Here is a 20,241-nt window from a genome sequence, read left to right on the forward strand (position 1 = left end):
GGTTACTATTTGCATGGAATACCTTCTTCCATCCTTCCGCTTTCAACCTGTTTATGTCTTTGGATCTCAAGTGAGTCTCTTGTAGACAGCACATAGTTGGATCATGTGTTTTTGTCTATTCTGATCTCTGTCTTTTAATTGGAGAGCTTAATCCATTTATATTTGAAATAATTACTAACCAGGAAGAACTTACTTCTGCCATTGTGCTGTTGGTTTTCTTTATAATTTGTAGCTTTATCGTTTCTCATTTCCTTCATTACTGTTTTCTTTTGTGTTTAGTTGATTTTTGTAGTGAAATGTTTAAATTCCTTTCTGATTTCATTTTGTGCCTATCCTGTAGCTATTTTCTTTGTGGTTACAATGAGTTTATATCAGCTTAACTTCAGTAACAAAAAGTATTCCTGCAGCTCCAACCTCACCCCTTTTAGTTGTTCATGTCACCAAATTACGTCTTTATAGATTATATGCCCAAAGACATAAATAATTCCTTTAAGGGCATTTAGTCTCTTAAATTATGAAGAAAACAACAGTTGGAGTTACAAACCAAAGTTACAGCAATACCGGCTTTTATACTAATAATTGTTCTTTTCTTCTTTAAATGCATTAGTCTCTTATATCATATGGAAAGTAAAAACCCCTTGCTACAGTAATACAGGCTTGTATAATGGCCCATGTATTTATGTTTATTGAGTTCTTTATTTCTCCATATTACTTTGAGGTATCGTCTAGTGTCCTTTCACTTACCTTACAGGACTCCCCTGAGCACCACTTATAGGAACAGTCTGGTAGTCAAAGACTCCCTCAGCTTTTGTTTCCCTGGGAATGTCTTAATTTCCCCCTCACTTTTGAAGGATAGTTTTGCTGGATATATCAGCCATGGGGTGCCTGGGTTGCTCAGTCGGTTATGTCTGACTTTGGCTCAGGTCATGATCTCACAGGTCATGGGATCGAGCCCCACATTGGGCTCTGCACTGACAGTGTGGAGCCTGCTTGGGATTTTCTGTCCTCTTCTCTCTCTGCCCCTGTGTCATTCTCTTTTTCTCTCAAAATAAATAAAGGAATTTAATAAAACAATAAAACTAAAAAAAAAATTAGAAAAATTTTAAAAGGAACACCCATTTAAATGTGTGTGTGTGTGTGTGTGTGTGTGTGTGTGTGTATCTATGTATATCTCATCCCACTGTCTCTGGCCTCCACAGTTTCTGATAAGACCCTTGCAGATAATCTTCTTGAGGATCCCTTATATGTGACCAGTCCCTTCTCTCCTGTTACTTCCAAGATTCTTGTTGTTGTTGTTGTCGTTGTTGTTTGCCTTAAGAAAGTTCAATTATTATGTGTCTCATTATGGGTTTATTTCAGTTCACCTTGCTTAGAGTTTGCTGAGCTTCTTGGATATTTATATTCATGTCTTTCCTCAAGTTTGGGAGGTTTTCACCCATTGTGTCTTCAAATATTCTCTCTACACCTTTCTGTCGTCTTCTAGGACTCACATGATGCTTACATTGGTCCACTTGATGATGTCCCATCAGTCTCTTAGGCTCTGTTTGGTTTTCTTCAATCTTCTTTCTCTTCCTCAAACTTGATAATTTCTATTGTCCTGCCTTTAAGATTGCTGATTCTTTCTTCTGTCTGCTCACATCTACCTTTGAATCCATGTAGTGAATTTGTTATTTTACTTGTCAGCTCCAGAATTTGTTTCCTTTTAGGTTTTCTCTTTCTTGGTATTTCCATTTTGTTCACACATCATTTTCTTGACTTTCTGCACATCTTCCTCAGTTAAAACAGTTGTTTTAATGGTGTATCTGCCGTTAGGTCTATTTTAGGGACTGGTTATGTCAAAATTTTTTTCTTTTGGGGCCCTACTTTCCTGCTTATGTGTATGCCCTATGATTCTCTGTATGAACTCTGGACATTTGAATCTAATGTTGTGGTAACCCTAGAAGTCAGATTCTCCCCCTTCCCCAGGGTTTGTTATTTTTTGTTATTGTTTTATTATTTTGGGTTTTGGGTGGCCAGAAGTCATTTCTGTGCCAAGGATCAGCACGAAGTGTAAATCTAAGTAAGGTCTTCTTGGGTCTTTTCTAGCCTTTCCCTGCACATACACAGTAATTTTCTAATTTTCCTCATATATGCAGTTGTTTTTAAATGTCTCAGTCTTTATGTCTGGCTCCCAAAAGGGAAAAAAGCAAAAAATGAAGGGAGTGGGAAGGAAAAGGGTGCTAGCCCTTTAAATCTCCTGGAAGTCAGGGGAGGAGTTCGGTGGAGCTTGCAACAGTGGGTGAGGTGAAACAACGACTGCCCACTTCTTTGTCTACACCTCTGTGGCTGGAAGCAGCAACTGGGGATCAGAGCACCAATTTCTGATATTTGGAGGACAGGGTCCTTTTTGCCCCCACAACTCCTGCAAGCTGTGTGCAAGCTGCTCTAGGAACATGTGCATACACAACTGCCTCCCCTGTGGCTAGGGGTGAGGAGTGGGTTGCAGCTACTGTGGTAAGGACTGAAATTGATCAAAATTGTCAGCAATTTACCTGCCATTAGGCCTTCCTCTGGAACTCACAAGCCTTCAACACACTGCAGAGTTCCAAAATGATTGTATTGAACTGATTTGCCAGTGCAGTTCTTGTCTAGGTGAAGAGAGAGATGCTGGTGCTTTCTGCTCCTTCCCTCCACACCACCTTTTCAAAAGGAATTTTTTTTTTTTTTTAATTTATTTTTGGGACAGAGAGAGACAGAGCATGAACGGGGGAGGGGCAGAGAGAGAGGGAGACACAGAATCTGAAGCAGGCTCCAGGCTCTGAGCTGTCAGCACAGAGCCTGACGCGGGGCTCGAACTCACGGACCGCGAGATCGTGACCTGGCTGAAGTCGGACGCTTAACCGACTGCGCCACCCAGGCGCCCCAAGGAATTTATTTTTTAGAGCAGTTTTAGTTCATCATAAAATTGAGAGGAAGTTTCAGAGATTTTCCATATACCCTCTGCCCCCACACCTGTATAGACTCTCCCCGTTACCAACATCACAACACCAGCATGGTCCATTTGTTACCAAGGATGAACCTATACTGACACATCATAACACCCCAAAGCCATTGTTTACCTTGGGGTTTACTCTTAGTGTTATACATTCTTCAGGTATACATTTGGAGATATGCATAATGACATATATGTGTTACAGTATCCTACATAGAAGTCTCATTGCCCTAAAAAATCTTCTCTACCTATTCATCCCTCCCCACTCCCAACCCCAGGCACCCACTGATCTTTCTACTATCTTCATAGTTTTGCCTTTTTCAAAATGTGGTATAATTGGAATTGTATAGAATGTAGGCTTTTAGGATTGGCTTCTTTCATTTAGTAATATGCATTTAAGTTTCTGTCATGTCTTTTCATGGCTTAATAGCTCATTTTTTTTTAGTGCTGAATATTACCTTGTCTGGATATACCACAGTCTATTTATTCATTCACCTACTAAAGGACATCTTGATTGCTTCCAAGTTTTAGCCATTATGAATAGAGGTGCTCTAAACAAAATTTTCAGCTCCTTTGGGTAAATACCAAGGAGCATAATTGCTCGATCAAATGGTAAGCGTGTGTTTTGTTTTGTAAGAAACCATCAAACTTTCTTCCGAAGTGGCTGTATCGTTTGCATTCCCACTAGCAATGTATGATGGTTCTTGTGGGTCCACATCCTTGCCAGCCTTTGGTGTTGTCAGTGTTCCAGATTCTGGCCGTTCTAATGGGTATGTTGTGATATGTCACTATTTTAATTTGCATTTCCCTGATATATGATGCAGAGCATCTTTTCCTATGTTTATTTGCCATTTATATATCTTCTTTGGTGAGGTATCTGTTAAGGTCTTCAGCCTTTTTTTTTTTTTTTTTTTTTTAAGTAAACTCTATGTCCAACATGGGGCTCAACTCACAATCCCAAGATCAAGAGTTGCATGCATGGGGCACCTAGGTGTCTCAGTCAGTTAAGCGTCCAACTTTGGCTCAGGTCATGATGACGGTTGATGTTTTGAAGCCCTGCATCAGGCTGTCTGCTCACAGCTCAGAGCCTGGAACCTGCTTCAGATTCTGTGCCTCCCTCTCTCTCTCTGCCCCTCCCCTGCTGTGCACTCTCTCTCTTTCTCTCTCAAAAGTAAGTAAATAAACATTTAAAAAAAAAGTTGCATGCTCTACCTACTGATCCATCCAAGTGCCCCCAGCCTATTTTTTTAATGGCATTGTTTTTTTATTGTTTGTTTTTAAGAGTTCTTTGTGTATTTGGATAACATCCCATTATCAGATTTGTCTTTTGCAAATTCTTGCAGTCTGTGGCTAGTTTTCTAATGCTCTTGACATTGTGTTTTGTAGAGCAGAAGTTTTTAATTTTAATGAAGTCAATCTGGGTAATTATGTTTTTATAGATTATCATCCAAGGTCATCTAAGTTTTCTCTTGTATAATCTTTTAGGAGTTATATAGTTTTTCATTCTATATTTAGGTCCTCCCAGGTAGTTCTTATTCTTGTTTGACTGCCCCTGCTCCAGTTTGCTGTGGAGGGGCAGCGCACCTGTTCCATCCTTGCCTCAGCCCTTTACTTTCATGTATCTTTTCTTCTGACCAGTTCCATCACCTGCCTGCTATAGACTCTCTTGTAACAGCAGCAGGAGTAGGTAAACAAGTAAATAAAGACTAAGAACTAATTCTCTAGTTCAAACTAATGTAGCCTGGTACTTGGGATCATTCCTATTAATATTGCCAGCATTTGATTGTAATGACATAAGTCTAGGCTTCTTAATTGAGATCCTTTTCTAATGATAATATAAACTACATGCAAAGTGGTAGAACAAGTTGGGCAATGTTAAATCTTTCTAAGAGGTCTTGATATATGAATTTCAGATCTTCTGGACTCCAGGGCAGCCCTAGATCCCTCTCCAAAGCTGTTAGGTGAAACATGTCAGTTTAATTTCACAGCAACTCACAGCATTGTTAGTTTGGCTGTCACTGACTTGGGGATATTCGCCTCAGTTCACTCCATGGTTAGCGTTCAGTCTTTAGGTCTCTAGTCCATCTTTGACTTTGACACACACAGCTCTCTACAGCAGGGCATCTCACAAAGAGAGTATCTGCAAAGCTGCCAAGGAGGGCTTATTTTTGCACTCCTCTGAGGCATACTTCCATTTCCTGTCATGTGGAAAGGACCTGAATAAGTGTCCCCCTTTGTGACAGGAAATGACTTTTGGTGGTACCTTGGCTTTCTTAGACGTTCCCAAATTTGGGGGTTTTGATTTGCTGTGAAATCACCTTTCCTGACCCCCTTTTATTTTCATAGGTTGAAACAACAGCCACAAGGGTCCATGCTACCATCCCTGCTGCGTGGCTGAAGGAGCAGGTGTGTTTTCTTTTGAAGCTTATGCTGCAGCAGTGTGGGACCCAGTATGAACTGGGGAAGCTTTTACAGCTATTTGTTGGAATAGAACATCTCTTCTGTGATGGTAAGACACAGTCCTTAAACTAAAGTTGTTAGGAAATTAGCTTTCTTTTTTTTTTTTTTTTTTTTTTTTTAGTTTATTTATTTTGAGAGAGAGAAAGAGCAAGCAGGGGAGGGGCAGAGAGTGCAAGAATTCCAAGCAGGCTCTGCACTGTCAGCGTAGAGCCCCATGTGGGGCTTGGACGCACAAACCATGAGATTATGACAGGAGCCAAAACAGAGTCAGACACTTAACCGACTGAGCCACCCAGGCACCCCCAAATTAGCTTTCTTAATCTTGAAAATATTTTAGAAGGGCATTCAGGAAAATAAAATACATATAACATTACATTTATAGTCCATAATGAGGTATGAAGAAGAGGTTGCAGGAATCTTCAATCATGGTGAAAACATTCAAAACATAGCACAACAAGATATAACCTAAATAATACAGCTGTCTGCTCCTTCTGAGTCCTTGTCAGCTACGTTCCCCTTGGCTAGTCTGCACCCTGTCACTGTCATTCTTTTTTCTGACAAGTCACCTTAACATGTCATCATTGCTCAGGGTCACAAACTGTTTCAGGAATGTCTAACTCATTTTGAAGGTTTCAGACAAATTATGCTTATTTTTTGCAGACTCCTCCAGACATGGGCAGTCTCTAAGGTTGTTACGGATTGAAAGAAACCAGTTACTGCCTTACCCTCTTTTCTGTTTGATAATTTCAAGTTTTTATACTAGATTCTGACATTTTCACTACTAGGGTTATTTTATCACATTTAAATTCATAGATATTCATCTGGAGAACTCACATCTGTACCAAACACTGACAGAATACTGGGCTCAATGCCTGGATTGTAGGCTGTCAGGGCTGACGACTGGAAATAAAGAGGGGTGTTTCCAAAATGCAGTGTATGTCACATGGGACTTGTCAATTACTTTGTACACCAAATAGATCCTTTTTACATATAGGTGTTTTTATTGGTCTGTAGTAATCTTAATTTTTTTCAGAAATGAATTTCCAGTTTTCTTGCCAGAATTACTGTATCCTTGAGAAATTATAAGGATTGTGTTGTTAACTATTATTATGCTTTGATTCATATAAACATTTTCTGTTTTTATAGAACATTTGTGCTCTGTGTGTAACATGTATGTGCTTAGAGAAAAGAAATTATGTTTTTTAAGTTTATTTTTGAGAGAAAGAATAAGTGTGGGAGGGGGAGGGGCAGAGAGAGAGAGTGGGGCAGGGGGAGAGAGAGAAAACCAAGCAGGCTCCTCACTGCCAGCCCAGAGCCCAACACGGGGCTCGAACTCATGAACTAAGAGATTGTGACCTGAGCCAAAATCAAGAGTCAGATGCTTAACTGACTAAGCCACCCACGTGCCCCTAGAAATTGTTCCTATAAAAAACCTGTGTTTTATATGAAGAAAAGAAGCCCAGCATCTCCATACTGGTGGTTATTGTGCAAGGTGTCTCACTGTCCCCAGAAACACCTAAATCAGACCGCAGCCCAGCAGATGGCCCCTACAGAATATTTTTCATGCCCCTCTTTTATGGTAGGGCACACATCAGCTCCACACAGACTATGTGGGAATGGGAGCAGACCCAGCCACATAGGTCTGCTATGGGCAGAGAATTCCAAATGTCACTGAGGAAAAGGACTTCCTAGGGATATGAAGAAGAACTCAGCTGGGTCTCCCTGGGTTAAGCAGTTGTGCGAAGGAGAAAGTGATGCTCCATTCTGGATACGGTGTGCTGCATTAAGGGGCTTGGCTATTGGTCAGCTACAGTTTCAACTGTCCTGCCAGTTCTGTGTCTTAATCCACATGATGCCTGCACCGAATGAGCAAGTGAGCAATCATAAAAACAGATTTGTTCAAGGTAGGAGAAGAATCCAAAAGAGTTGGGATTAGCCTGAATGACTGGTCAGATCTTCCCAAGGTCGACTGAGTTGCTACTGCAGGCCACCAACTTCTGCCGTGTATATAAAGCCACATGTGTAGATGGAGTCCCTGCACGAATCTTTAGTGGTTCTTACGATGTAGGAGATGCCCTTATAGCTTCATTTGCTAGCAAACCAGAGAAGAAAAATAGGTTTGTGTTTTTCCTTTGATTACGTAATTGTGTTAAACATACATGCTTTCCCCCTGATATTTACTCTGGAAAGGCCATGGCAGCATTTTCCTGATTAAATGTATATATCCTTTTCTCTTTGGCACAGGTCCAGATGTGAAGAAGCTCTGTGTCCTTAGCAAAATTTTGAAGGATACATCCATAGCCATTAATCCTGTAGTTATTAGCAGCTACAGCCCTGAGAATTTTCAGCATGAATGCAGATCTATTTTGGAAAAACTGGAGACAGAGGGACAGTTTGCTTTGGCCAGGAGGGTAGCAGAATTAGCTGAGCTACCTGTGGACAACTTGGTTATTGAAGAGGTATCATTAGTCTCTTAAGTTACTTAAAATGTTAGCTTTTTAAACCAGCATTAAACAGAATCAAATGAGATAGATGATTTATAGAAGAGGGTTTTTTACTTTTGACACACACCTTACTTTCAGAAATGGATGAGCCTAGGATGCCCGTTAGCAAAGAATGTGTGTTTTAAATTCAGGTCAGCTTATAGGATATGCTGCAACTGTTGTGCTTTGAATAGAATTAAATACAGGGTGGCTTCATCTTGAACCCCCCTTCAATTACGTAAATTGAGAATTGCTTTTCATACTTTAACTTTCCAGATAAAATATTCAGGATCATCTGTAGCCAAGTCTCATGTTCTCTGACTTGATTTGGTTTTGACAAGTATGGCATTCTTGGGAGCATTCGCATTCGTGACACTTTTATATCTAGGAAGGACTAAAAATTGCTTTGTTAAATTTCACAGATAACACAGGAAATGCAGACCTTAAAACACATTGACCAGTGGTCCCTGAAACAAGCAAGAATTGGCTTCTGGAAAAAATGTCACGAGAATTTTAAGAGAAATTCCATTTCAAGCAAAGCAGCTTCCTCCTTTTTCTCAGCCCAGGCCCCTGAGGCATGTGAGTGCCCAGCTGAGGGGGCACTGAGCAACATTGAGGAGGCCCATCTGCTGCTGACACTGGCTGCACACTGGCTTGCTCAGGAGGGCCTGGTGCCCGTGGACGAGCTGGAGGAGCTGGAGAAGCGGATCTGGCTCTGCCGCATCGCCCAGCACACCCTCAGGGAAAACCCAGAGGAAACAGAGCCCAGGTTTTCTCAACAGATCTCAACTAATGGGGAACTTTCCTTTGAAAGTGTAGCGAGTGAGTTTTCAATCTCCATGTTGGCCGCTCTGAACACATCAAAATACTTAGAACTTAATGGCCTTCCATCCAAAGAGACTTGTGATAACACACTGGGTTGGAAGGAGCAGGAATCGCTGAACTTCCTGATCGGGCGCCTATTGGACGTTGGCTGTGTGCATGAAGCAAGTAGAATATGTCGGTATTTTCATTTCTATAACCAAGATGTTGCCTTGGTGTTGCACTGCAGAGCACTGGCTTCAGGGGAAGCTAGTGTGGGTGACCTGCACCCAGAAATCCATGCTGTCCTGCAAAGTGCTGAGCTGCCTGACGAGGAGGAACCTGGCATGCCACTCAGGAAAGCCCGGAGCAGTAAGTGAAAGAGATCAAACCTCCCTGAGTCCTGAATGGAGCTGTTGGCACTCTTTCCCAGAAAGAAAGGGTCCCTATTGGCATACTAGTTACATAAGTTCAGGGTAATCCATAAACTAGGTAAATAACTAGTCAATGAAATAGCAACACTTGTGTCTTTTAACTAGCTGTATATCAAAGTTAGAGGGAATCTATCTGACTTGTAGCTAGTCCATTGAAATTTTTCTGTACCAGTAATCATGTTTCTAATTATACATTGATAGTATATAGACATAGGCTAATTTTTGTGTTAATCTTGTATCCTGTGCCCTTGCTAAACTTGCTCATCCCAGTGGATTTCTTATAGATTCCTTGGAATTTTCTACAGACAATACTCTCTGTGAATAGAGACCGTTTTATTTCTACCTCTCCAATCTGAATGACTATTACTTCTTTTTCTTGTTTTATTGCACTGGCTAGGACTTCCAGTATGATATTGGGGAAGAATGCTAAGAGTGGACATACTTGCCTTGTTACTGATCTTAGGGAGAAAGCATTCAGTCTTTTTATTTTTAATTCAAATATAATTAATATACAGTGTTACATGGTTTCAGGTATATAATATGATTCAACGGTTCTATACGTTATTCAGTGCTCATCACAATAAATGTACTCTTAATCCTCTTCACCTATTTCACCCATCCCCCCTCCCCACCTGACCTGTGGTAACTACCAGTTTGCTCTATAGTTTTTTTCTTTTTCTACTTTGTTTTTAAGTTTACTTATTTATTTGGAGAGAGACAGTGCAAGTTGGGGAGGGGCAGAGAGAGAGAGAGAATCTCAAATAAGCTCTGCACTGTCAGCACAGAACCCAATGTGGGGCTCAGACCCCCGAACTGTGAGATCATGACCTGAGCCGAAATCAAGACTCGGATGCTTAACTGACTGAACCACCCAGGCTCCCCTGTTCTCTATAGTTAAGAGTCTATTTTTTTGCCTCTTTTATTCTTTATTTGTTTCTTAAATTCCACATGAGTGAAATTGTATTTCTTTCACTGACCTTACTTCACTTAGCATTATACCCTCTAGATCCATCCATATTGTTGCAAATGGCCAGATTGTGTTCTTTTTTTTTTTTTTTTAATGTTTATTCATTTTTGAGAGACAGAGAGAGACAGAGCATGAGCAGGGAAGGGGCAGAGAGAGAGGGAGACGCAGAATCTGAAGCAGGCTCCAGGCTCTGAGCTGTCAGCACAGAGCCCAAGGCGGGGCTCGAACTCACGAACTGTGAGATCATGACCTGAGTCGAAGTCGGGCACTCAACTGACTGAGCCACCCAGGCGCCCTGATTGTATTCTTTTTTTATGGCTGAGTAATATTCCATTGTGTGTATATACCTCATCTTCTTTATCCATCCATCTATGAATGGACACTTGGCTTGGTTCTATATCTTGCTTATTATACATAATGCTTCTGTAAACATAGGGGTCGTATATCTTTTCAAATTAGTGTTTTTGTATTCTTTGGGTAAATACCCAATAGTGGAATACTAGATCATATGGTAGGTCTATTTTTAATTTTTTGAGGAACCTCCATACTGTCTTCCACAGTGGCTGCATCACCTTGCATTCCCAGCAGGATTGCACCAGGGTTCCTTTTCCTCACCAACACTTGCTATTTCTTATGTTTTTTATTTTAGCCATTCTGACAGGTGTAAAGTGATATCTCATTGTGGTTTTGATTTGAATTTCCCTGGTGATGAGGGGGATGTTGAGCATCTTTTCATGTGTCTGTTGGCCATCTGGATGTCTTTGGGAAAATGTCTATTCACGTCTTACATATTTTTAGTTGGATTATTTGTGTTTTTTGGTGTTGAGTTGTTTATATATTTTGGAGATTAACCCCCTAATGGGATATTTTATTCACAAATATCTTCTCCCATTCAATAGGCTTTTTTTTTGTTTTGTTGATGGTTTCTTTTGCTGTGTAAAAGCTTTTTATTTTGGTGTTAGTCTCAATAGTTTAATTTTGCTTTTTTTTCCCTTGCCTGAGGAGACATATGTAGAAAGAGGTTTCTACAGCTGATGTCAGAGAGATTACTGCCTATGTTTTCTTCTAGGAATTTTATGGTTTCAGGTCTGACATTTAGGTCTTTAATCCATTTTGAATTTTTTGTGTGTGTATGCTTTCTCTCTTTCTCTCTCTCTCTCTCTCTCTCTCTCTCTCTCTCTCTCTCTTTAAATGAGGTCAATATATGTGTACTGACAGGAAAAAATGTACAACAACGTAACTTTATTTTTGTAAAAAATAAATGGTGTGCATGTGCCCATGTACCTGTGCAAACCCACCCACAGAAAATAATGCATACCAAGCAAGTAAGAGACATTATTCTGGCAAATTTGGTGGGGGTGGTATTGAATGGATAAATGACTTTCACTTGTTACTTTATGCACTTCTCTACTGTGATTCATTACACTAAGCATGTAATACTTTTGCATTTAAGATACTACATATTAAAAATATGCCTTAAAAAAAAAGTAAATAGCAACTCAGACCACGTTATCCCCTGCTTAAAACCCTTCCCTGGGGTTGTGGTTGTAGGTAAGGCAGAACGAGCTCGCTCCACCTGTTGAAATCAACGTAAAACCTGGCACACAGCAGGCAGCACTGAGTGACACAAATTATGATCCCCCCCCCACCCCCACCTCCCATCACCTCCAGCCTGAGTGTGATGCTGTCTGAAACCCAAAACTAAGCACTAAGCCTGACAGAGCACGTGTTCCAGGAGAAGCCCTGTAGAACGGGCTCAAGGAGCAGGAAAGGGAACTCCTAACACCCTTTCTCTCTAATCTCAGCTCCTAAGAAGCCCTTTGGCTGTGGTAGTAGAGGCTGGAGCCGCAGCTGGTAAGATCCAAAACTCAGAGAGGAACTTTATTTTTGAATTCGAGGTGTCCTGGTCTCAAGACGATGCAGTGAACCCCTGTTCTCTTTTGCATTATCCTGTCTGCTGGCCCAGGATGCAGGCACAGTCAGGGAAAGTGCAGGATAGAATGAGGCTGCTAAACTTCCAGCTGTTGGCCAGAAGGTTGAAAAGTGAAGCCTCAGGGAACCGGAAAATACTTGGGAGAGAGATTCAGGAAACCCGACAATAAAATTGTAAAGCCCAGGGCTCAATCCTGGGCTTTGCGTATATAGACCTGCTCCTAATCAGCATATCAAGACTCGGAGAACTGAATTAACAACTACACTACCCAGGCTGCAGACTGAGCATAGGATGTTACACACATGCAGGCTAGATCTGAATGGCACTGCAAAGGATTTGAAAACTGATATTAAAATCACAGCCACTGGGTGGCTCAGTCAGTTAAGCATCCGACTTTGGCTCAGGTCATGATCTTGCAGTTCTGAGGTCAAGCCCTGAATTGGGCTGTCTGCTGTCAGGGCAGAGCTTCCTTTGGATCTTCTGCCTCCCTCACTCTCTGCCCCTCCCCTGCTCACACTCTCACTCTCTCTCAAAAATAAATAAAAAACATGGGGTGCCTGGGTGGCTCAGTTGGTTAAGCATCCAACTTAGGCTCACGTCATGATCTCACGGTTCATGGGTTCAAGCCCTGCGTCGGCTCTATGGTGACAGCTCGGAGCCTGAAGCCTGCTCCAGATTCTGTGTTTCCCTCTCTCTCTGCCCCTCCCCTGCTCACACTCTCTCTCTCTCAAAAAATAAACATTAAAAATAAATAAATAAACAACATTTTTAAAAAATGGTCCTTAAAAAAAAAAAAAAAAAGAACCGACACAGTCTACAGAACGTGGGTTGGATATCGTAGCGGAAACCTAACCAGGTCAACTGCCTGCTTAAAACAAAACCAACATTCTTCATAAGATTTAAACAAGAATCAGAGTCTCATACTATTCAAAATGTCCAGGATGCAACTTGAAATTACTTGAACATTTAGGTGTATGTGTTTCACCAAATGTAGGTAGTTTTCAGACCTTATGTTTTCAGATATTTTTTCAACACTGTCCTCATAGTCCTCTCCTTTTGGGACTCCAGTGATGCAAATCATAGAACTTTTGTTACTGTCTCACAAGTTCTTGTGACTTTATTCAGTTTTTTTTCATTTTTTTTCGTCTTTATTCAGATTGGATCATTTTTCTTTCCTTGTTTTCAGATTGGATCATTTCTGTCTGTCCATTTTCAATTTCACGGACTCTTTTCTCTGGCATTTGCATGCTGCTCTTGAGTTTATTTCTGTGCTTTTAAATTTTCAGTTATTTTTCACTTCCAGAATTTCTATTTTATCCTTTATACCTTGTTTCTTTGAGACTCTGTTTTTCTTTTTGTCTCAAGAACACTTATAATTGCTTGTTGGAACAATTTGTATGATAGCTACTTTGAAAGATAGTTTGTTCAATAAATGGTAATTCCAACATTTTGTCACTTTAGTACCGGGTGTATTTTTGTGTATTTAGAAAGCAGGGCTCTGAGCTGTCAGTGCAGAGCCTGTCACAGGGCCCGATCCCACAACTGCAAGATCATGACCTAAGCCAAAAATCAAGAGTTGGACACTTAACTGAGTGAGCCGCCCAGCACCTCTGGACCTCATTCTTTTTAATGGCTGCAGAGCATTCTATATGAATACACTAATTTTACTTAAGACTTTATTGTTTAATAGTACTGTATTTTTGTTTGTTTTAATTTTTTTTTAACGTTTGTTTATTTTTGAGACAGAGAAAGACAAAGCATGAACGGGGGAGGGTCAGAGAGAGGGAGACACAGAATCTGAAACAGGCTCCAGGCTCTGAGCTGTCAGCACAGAGCCCGACACGGGGCTCGAACTCATGGACCGCGAGATCATGACCTGAGCCGAAGTCGGCTGCTCAACCGACTGAGCCACCCAGGCGCCCCAATAGTACTGTATTGATACATACTTAAATTCTTCAATTTTGTTTTTGCTGTTAGGAACACTGTGATCTAAATTCTCCCTTCTACTTTTTTTCCTAATAGAAACCCTTTCTCAATTCAAGACCACTTTCTTCTATTTTTGGCTGAGAGGTTGTTTTGATTTTTTTCTTTTTTAAGTCAGGAATGGATTTTAATTTTTATCATGTGCTTCAGGCCTCTATCCAGTTGACCCTTGGTTTTTCTCATTTCTGATTTGGAAAAATCCTTCAGGGTCCGTAGAAGATTGAGTTGGGGAGGGGGAGGCTGGCGGCAGGGGCTGGTGCCAGCCTCGTAGATGCAGGGTTGTGAAGACTGTACCTCAGGCAGTGACCAGGGAGATGTTTTAGAGACTCAGTCAGCTAGATCTGGTGACTTAGGTGGTACGAGAGGAAATTGGGAGGGTGTGTGGAGGAGGGTTCAGCAGACATCTTTGGTAATTATCTAGAGTGTTCATTGAGTGGCTTGGAGTCTTGTGTAGCCTCTGAGGCCTTTGAAGTCTCCTGGCCGGGATTTCCTGGAAGAAGGCAATGAAATAGTGGGGTGTGGGCCCAGTCACAAGTCGTCCCAGACCCAGGGGGAGTCATGGAGGTGTAACGGGAGGAAAGTGTGAGCAAACAGATTGTGCCATAGGGGGCTTGGGAGAGGCCTTTACTTGCCAGCTTAAAGCCCCCTCAAACCTGTATCTGCTTCCAGCTTCAAGTTTGGATAGTCAGTCACTTGTGATGCTGCCCCCCAGGGATGAAGTGGTGACTAATCTGGAAACTCTGACAAGCAAATGCCTCCATGGGAAGAACTACTGTCGGCAGGTCCTGTGTCTGTATGAACTTGCCAAGGTGTGTGCCCAATGGTGGGGCCTCTGGGGCAGCTGAGGGAGGGAAGCAGGAAGATGGAGATAGATTTTGGACGCTGCCAAGTTGGCCCTTCACGTGATAACCATGACATGAGGGCAGATGGCTCGTCAGGATGTCGGCCCCTGTAAATCCATCCCTGGGAATACCGGGGACTCCAGGCCAAGTGCCAGGCCTTTTGAGTCCTGGCTGTGCCCCAGCTAACCAGAAGTGAGGGCAAGAAATTTCACTTTTCTGGGCTCCTGATTCTCCATCTATAAATGACTTAATCATGAAGGTCCCTTCTAGCCATAATATCTTAGTTAGCTTCAGGATTGTTTGGAGGTCTCCATATGCGGGAGAGCCTAAAATAAGTTATAAAATAAAATGGAATGTGATGACTGTAAAGACAGGAACCAGAGCAGCCAGAAATTGTTTGTGGCTTTGAGCTGATTGAGGGGAGAAAATAATAGACACTGAGAAGTGGAAGAACACAGGAGAAATAATGGCAGGCACTAAAGCCCTTTGGAAGGGCTTCTTTGGAGATTGAGGGTTTTGCTGCTGCTGTGGGAACAGCAGAGTTGAGGCTCTTGCCTTTTATTCAACTTTCTTACATTTCATAACATTTGAAAAGCTCAGTGTTCAACAAGAGGTGAGTCACCTGATGGTTTCTGAAGACAAGCCTTTCTTTCTCTTGCTTGGATTCAGCTCATTGGTGAAGAGAAAGAAAGGGCTAGAAAACAGTGCTTCCTTCTTCTAAGGTTTCTGCCCAGGGTGAGGGATCTTTAACCTCAGAAAAAATAGTGGAGTCTGTCCACATGGGATTTCAGAAAGGGATGCCTTTTGCTAGCTTTTTTCCTGGCTCCTAACAGTAGCTTTGACCAACTTTGCCTTCCTCTCAGGAGTTGGGCTGTTCCTACGCAGATGTGGCCGCTCAGGACGGTGAGGCCATGCTCAGGACGATCTTGGCCTCTCAGCGGCCCGACCGATGCAGGCAGGCCCAGGCTTTCATCAGCACCCAGGGCCTCGAGCCAGACACAGTGGCTGAACTTGTGGCCGAAGAGGTGACCCGGGAGCTGCTGACCCCATCGGAAGGAACAGGTGCTCCACCCTACATGCCTCCACGTCTTTCAGACCACATTCCCACGTTGCCAGCATAAGGAATCTGGATGTCATGTTCATGTGCATCGTGCATGCTGCCTCTGAGACTACCAGGCTGCACTTGTCAGAGGAGAGAACACACTGCATTTATTTTGTTATTGTTGCTTTTTGTTTATTATTTTATGATTATACTTAGAGTAACTATGCCTTTCTTGGAGCTAACGAACTCCTGCTGACCTATAAGGTGACCACTAGGCCAACGTGTCTGAGCTCAGCGAAGCAGACAGCTGCACTGGGAGCTCCTTCCGCATTACTGGGCAGAGTGCCTGGCATGGGGTTCTTAGCTTTCTCTCAACTCTCAAGGCTAAAAGCAGCCCCTTTCTCACCGCCTTTTCATACAGGACTTAAGCAGATGTTCACCCCAGCAGAGGAAAGCCAGACGTTTCTTCAGCTGACCACTCTGTGTCAAGACCGCACGTTGGTAGGCATGAAGCTATTAGACAAGATTTCCTCCGTTCCCCATGGGGAGTTGTCTTGCAGTAAGTTGTTGGCCGTTTTCTTACATGTTTGGGCCCAAGCCGGTCTCCAAGAAGTCTCCCCAAGTTAGTCTTTCCAAAACAACTTGGATCCTTGTTCCCGCTCTGGATCCCTTCCCTTCCAGCATAGTTTATAAGTTCTTGGTGGAGAGCCATCAGTCATTGAAGAAAATTCAGAAAATAAATATGGGAATGCTGCCCAAAATGTAAAATTTACACAAGAAGGTAACCTTATAACATTTATATAACATTTACCTTACCTTACTCTCACGTTATCCCCTAAAATGGGGATATTACAGTCCCCATTTTGGAAGGTAACTGAAGCTGAGAGAAGTTGATTGATTTGTAACTGTTACGTGTCAGAAGCGTTACTTGAACCCAGTCCCTGTGACTTGAAAGCCTGCTCGCTTTCCACAATATCTAGTTCATTCTAGGCATTCGGGAGTATGTGTCCATCTGATCTTTCTCTTTGGAAGTCTATAGGCATTTTTTCAAAAATGGCATTATCTTGTGTATACTGTTTATAATTACTTTATGAACATGCTGTCATTAACATCTTTCCATGACCATATTCTTCTATATCATTGTCACTAGTTACACAGTATTTCTCATGTAATTAAAACATTTTATACCTTACTTTGGGACCTTAAGATTGTTTCCAACTTTCTGTTTGCAACACTGTGACAAGCATCCTTATAGGCACATTTATATGCACATTCATGATTATCTCCCTAAGATAAATTCCTGATTCAAAAGTATGCCTATTTTTAAAGCTTTATATGTCTGTTGCCACACTTCACTCCAAAGCTGGTGAGGTCAGGGATCTCAGAGTCTTCTCCAGACAGGCTGTCTATATAGGCCCCTCCACCCTGCTGCCAGGGTTCGCAATCCTTTCTTACCCTGACTGCCTCACCTATCCAGCCACGGAGCTGCTGATCCTGGCCCATCACTGCTTCACGCTGACATGCCACATGGAGGGCATCAGCCGAGTCCTGCAGGCTGCCCGGCTGCTTACAGACAAACACTTGGCCCCCAGTGAGGAGTATGGGCTGATGGTAAGTCACCCCTGAACCCCCACCCTCCATTCTGAGGCTACCTTTGAGGGAACAGATAGGCCGGGGACCAGTTCAGAGCTGACATGGTCTTAGGGCATTTGCTCCTCTGGATACCACTGCCTACTTGGGAGCTGGCTGGGCAACTCAACCCTCTGCTCTAGGTTAGGATTACTGTCCAAATCAGAGCAGAGACTGCCCCAAAGGAGCAGATATCAAGAGGGTCTGTGCCATGCTCCAGGGCTGTCCTACCCCCTTGCCAGGGCAGTTCATTCATCTAGAGGGCTGAGACAGCTCTGTTTCCCCCCAAAACAAGGTTCAGTGTTGTCTCTGAACTGAAATGAGCTGACAGCTCACACCTCCTGTGCCTCCCCAATCTCCCCAGGCTTGGAACTGACCCGTGTGGGTGAGCAAGCCACCGGGCCCTGTAATAAGGCGTGCTGGGAAGAGGAAGCATGCCTGCCTACCATGTCACGTCAACACTTAGGTTTATAGACGACTGAGGAGGCAACAGCCAGTGGTAACCCAATGGCGAGCATTTCTGAGTCCTCCAGAGGAGGTCCCAATGGGTACATGGGAAGGGAGGGAGGGAGCTAAGAATGGCAGCCTTGCCATTAGCCCTTCTGCTCCCTGGAGGTTGGCATCTGAAAGCAACCGAAATGATGCGAGCAGCGGTGATCCAGCTGACACTGATGCAAGCTGCCCTCACCCTTTCCAGGTGCGCCTGCTCACTGGCATTGGAAGGTACAATGAGATGACCTACATATTTGATTTGCTGCATAAAAAGCACTACTTTGAAGTGCTGATGAGGAAGAAGTTGGATCCGGTAGGTGTACAGTATTTTGAGCTCCAGGACGGCATATATTGTTGACTTTACAGCTGACTTCTCAGGAATAATCCCAGTCAGGGCGGCCCCCTGGGATCAAAGGGAGAGAATTAAAGAACTTCCTAGGACACACACCGTAACCAGTAGCTTTAAGTTACAGAGTTCAGACTAGGTAGCAATTATGCCGATAGATGTTAAATAATGAGGAAAACAAGTTTGTGCACTTCCTGTCAGCCTGTCACCTGCCTCGGCTGTCTGAATGCTGGCTCCGGGGAAGCAAAAACCCTTCCTGGGAGCCATGCGAAAGTAGATTAACCAGCTCAGAATGCTGTGTCTGATGGCTTTGAGTGGAGAGTTTTCAAGGGACCATGAGACTGCGTGTTGCCAAGAGCCGCTAGGAAGTGAATGGAATGCCCAGGCCTGGGCTTAGAAGGCTGTGGGGCAGCTTACAGTGATGACCAGGAAGGAGGCCTGGAAGCCAAGGCCTGACCTGTCAGCCCTCTAGGCTCCGGGCACTTCTCTGTCTTCGGCGTGCCATGTGAGTGACCCCAGGCATGTCACTTACGGAGCTTCTGTTCCCAAATCATTCATTTGGCTGATTGATTGCTTCAGCCTCTTTCACCTCTGAAGATTTAAAAACCAAGGCACATTTTTGGCTTCTGGGAACTTGAGCTCAGCCAATCAGGACTAAGAGATAAAGCAGAAAAACTCTCCCCAGTGCTGGGCTAGTTTCAGGACAGACCAGTCCAATTGTCAGGAGAGGAGCAAGTCCTGGGCCGAGGTACACCTGCAGGATACCCCAGAGGGTTTTTTTAAAATTGTTTCCAAGGTATTTTGGTTTGTGCATGTAAATATTCTTTTAATAAGTTTTTTTCCTGATAACAAAAGTAACGCATATTCACTATAGAGACGCTTGGAAAACAACAATGCACAGAAAAAAGTCCTCACCAGGAGACAGCCACTGCTAACAGTCTGGTGTAGGCCCTTTCTCTGCACATGTAGCCAGAAACATATATACACATAGTTATGTATTTTTTAGCAAAACTTTTATCATGGTGTGTAGATATAAAATAGCCTGCTTTTCTCACTTAATAAGCATGCCATGAATATTTCCCAAACCAACATTGGCTGTAATGGCTACATGGTATTCTCTTAGTCCTTATTCTGGACATCTGGATTCTTTCCAGTTGTTTGCTATTGAATACCTGTGGTACATCCATCTCAGCACGTTTCTCTGCTTACTTCTTAAGGGATAGATTCCTAAAAAATGGAACTGTTAGAGTAATGCACATGTGCACATTTTTGAGGGTTCTCCCTTCTGACAGGTTTCACCGTTCACATTTGTACCAGCAGAGAGGATGTGCCTGTTTTCTTAGGGTAGCATAAACTTTTGTGTTCATTTTTGCTTATCTTTTCCTTTTTCTTGGGAGTTTTCAAGGAACTTTCAGAACCAAGGGACTCAGCCAGTCATGCCCCCTCGCAGTCACTGGTTGACCTTGGTACTCCCCTTTTTCCCTGGGCAGAGCGGTACCCTGAAGACAGCCCTGCTGGACTACATCAAACGCTGTCGCCCGGGAGACAGTGAGAAGCACAACATGATTGCTCTGTGCTTCAGCATGTGCCGGGAGATCGGGGAGAATCACGAGGCAGCTGCCTGCATCCAACTGAAATTGATTGAGTCTCAGCCCTGGGGTGAGAGAGGTCACAGCAGTGCCCTCAGGCCAGTGCTGCCAGCCAGGAGAGGTTTTTGGGACTAAGAAGGGGATTAATACCCACTTCAGCTATTAACTGCCACTCAGTGGGGCCCCAGCTGGGCAGACAAGAGACGGAAGGGGATTTGGAAGGCATTTGCCCCTCTTGTAGCCCATGCACCCGGGGTGACATCCATCTG

The 20,241-nt window shown here is 43.0% G+C and overlaps 1 protein-coding gene across 1 annotated transcript in view; it reads left to right on the forward strand.

Annotated features, from left to right (window-relative positions):
- Positions 1-20,241, forward strand: part of SPG11 (SPG11 vesicle trafficking associated, spatacsin) — an 86,726-nt gene that overhangs the window by 63,732 nt on the left and 2,753 nt on the right. The window contains exons 28-36 of the mRNA XM_042942163.1: positions 5,318-5,480; positions 7,676-7,890; positions 8,337-9,087; positions 14,702-14,841; positions 15,738-15,936; positions 16,338-16,475; positions 17,394-17,527; positions 18,243-18,350; positions 19,874-20,042. Of these exons, the coding sequence (XP_042798097.1) occupies positions 5,318-5,480; positions 7,676-7,890; positions 8,337-9,087; positions 14,702-14,841; positions 15,738-15,936; positions 16,338-16,475; positions 17,394-17,527; positions 18,243-18,350; positions 19,874-20,042 (2,017 nt within the window). The remainder of the gene's footprint in view (positions 1-5,317; positions 5,481-7,675; positions 7,891-8,336; positions 9,088-14,701; positions 14,842-15,737; positions 15,937-16,337; positions 16,476-17,393; positions 17,528-18,242; positions 18,351-19,873; positions 20,043-20,241) is intronic.

This window comes from Panthera leo, chromosome B3 (genome assembly GCF_018350215.1).
Source record: "Panthera leo isolate Ple1 chromosome B3, P.leo_Ple1_pat1.1, whole genome shotgun sequence".
In the NCBI taxonomy this organism is placed as follows: Eukaryota; Metazoa; Chordata; class Mammalia; order Carnivora; family Felidae; genus Panthera; species Panthera leo.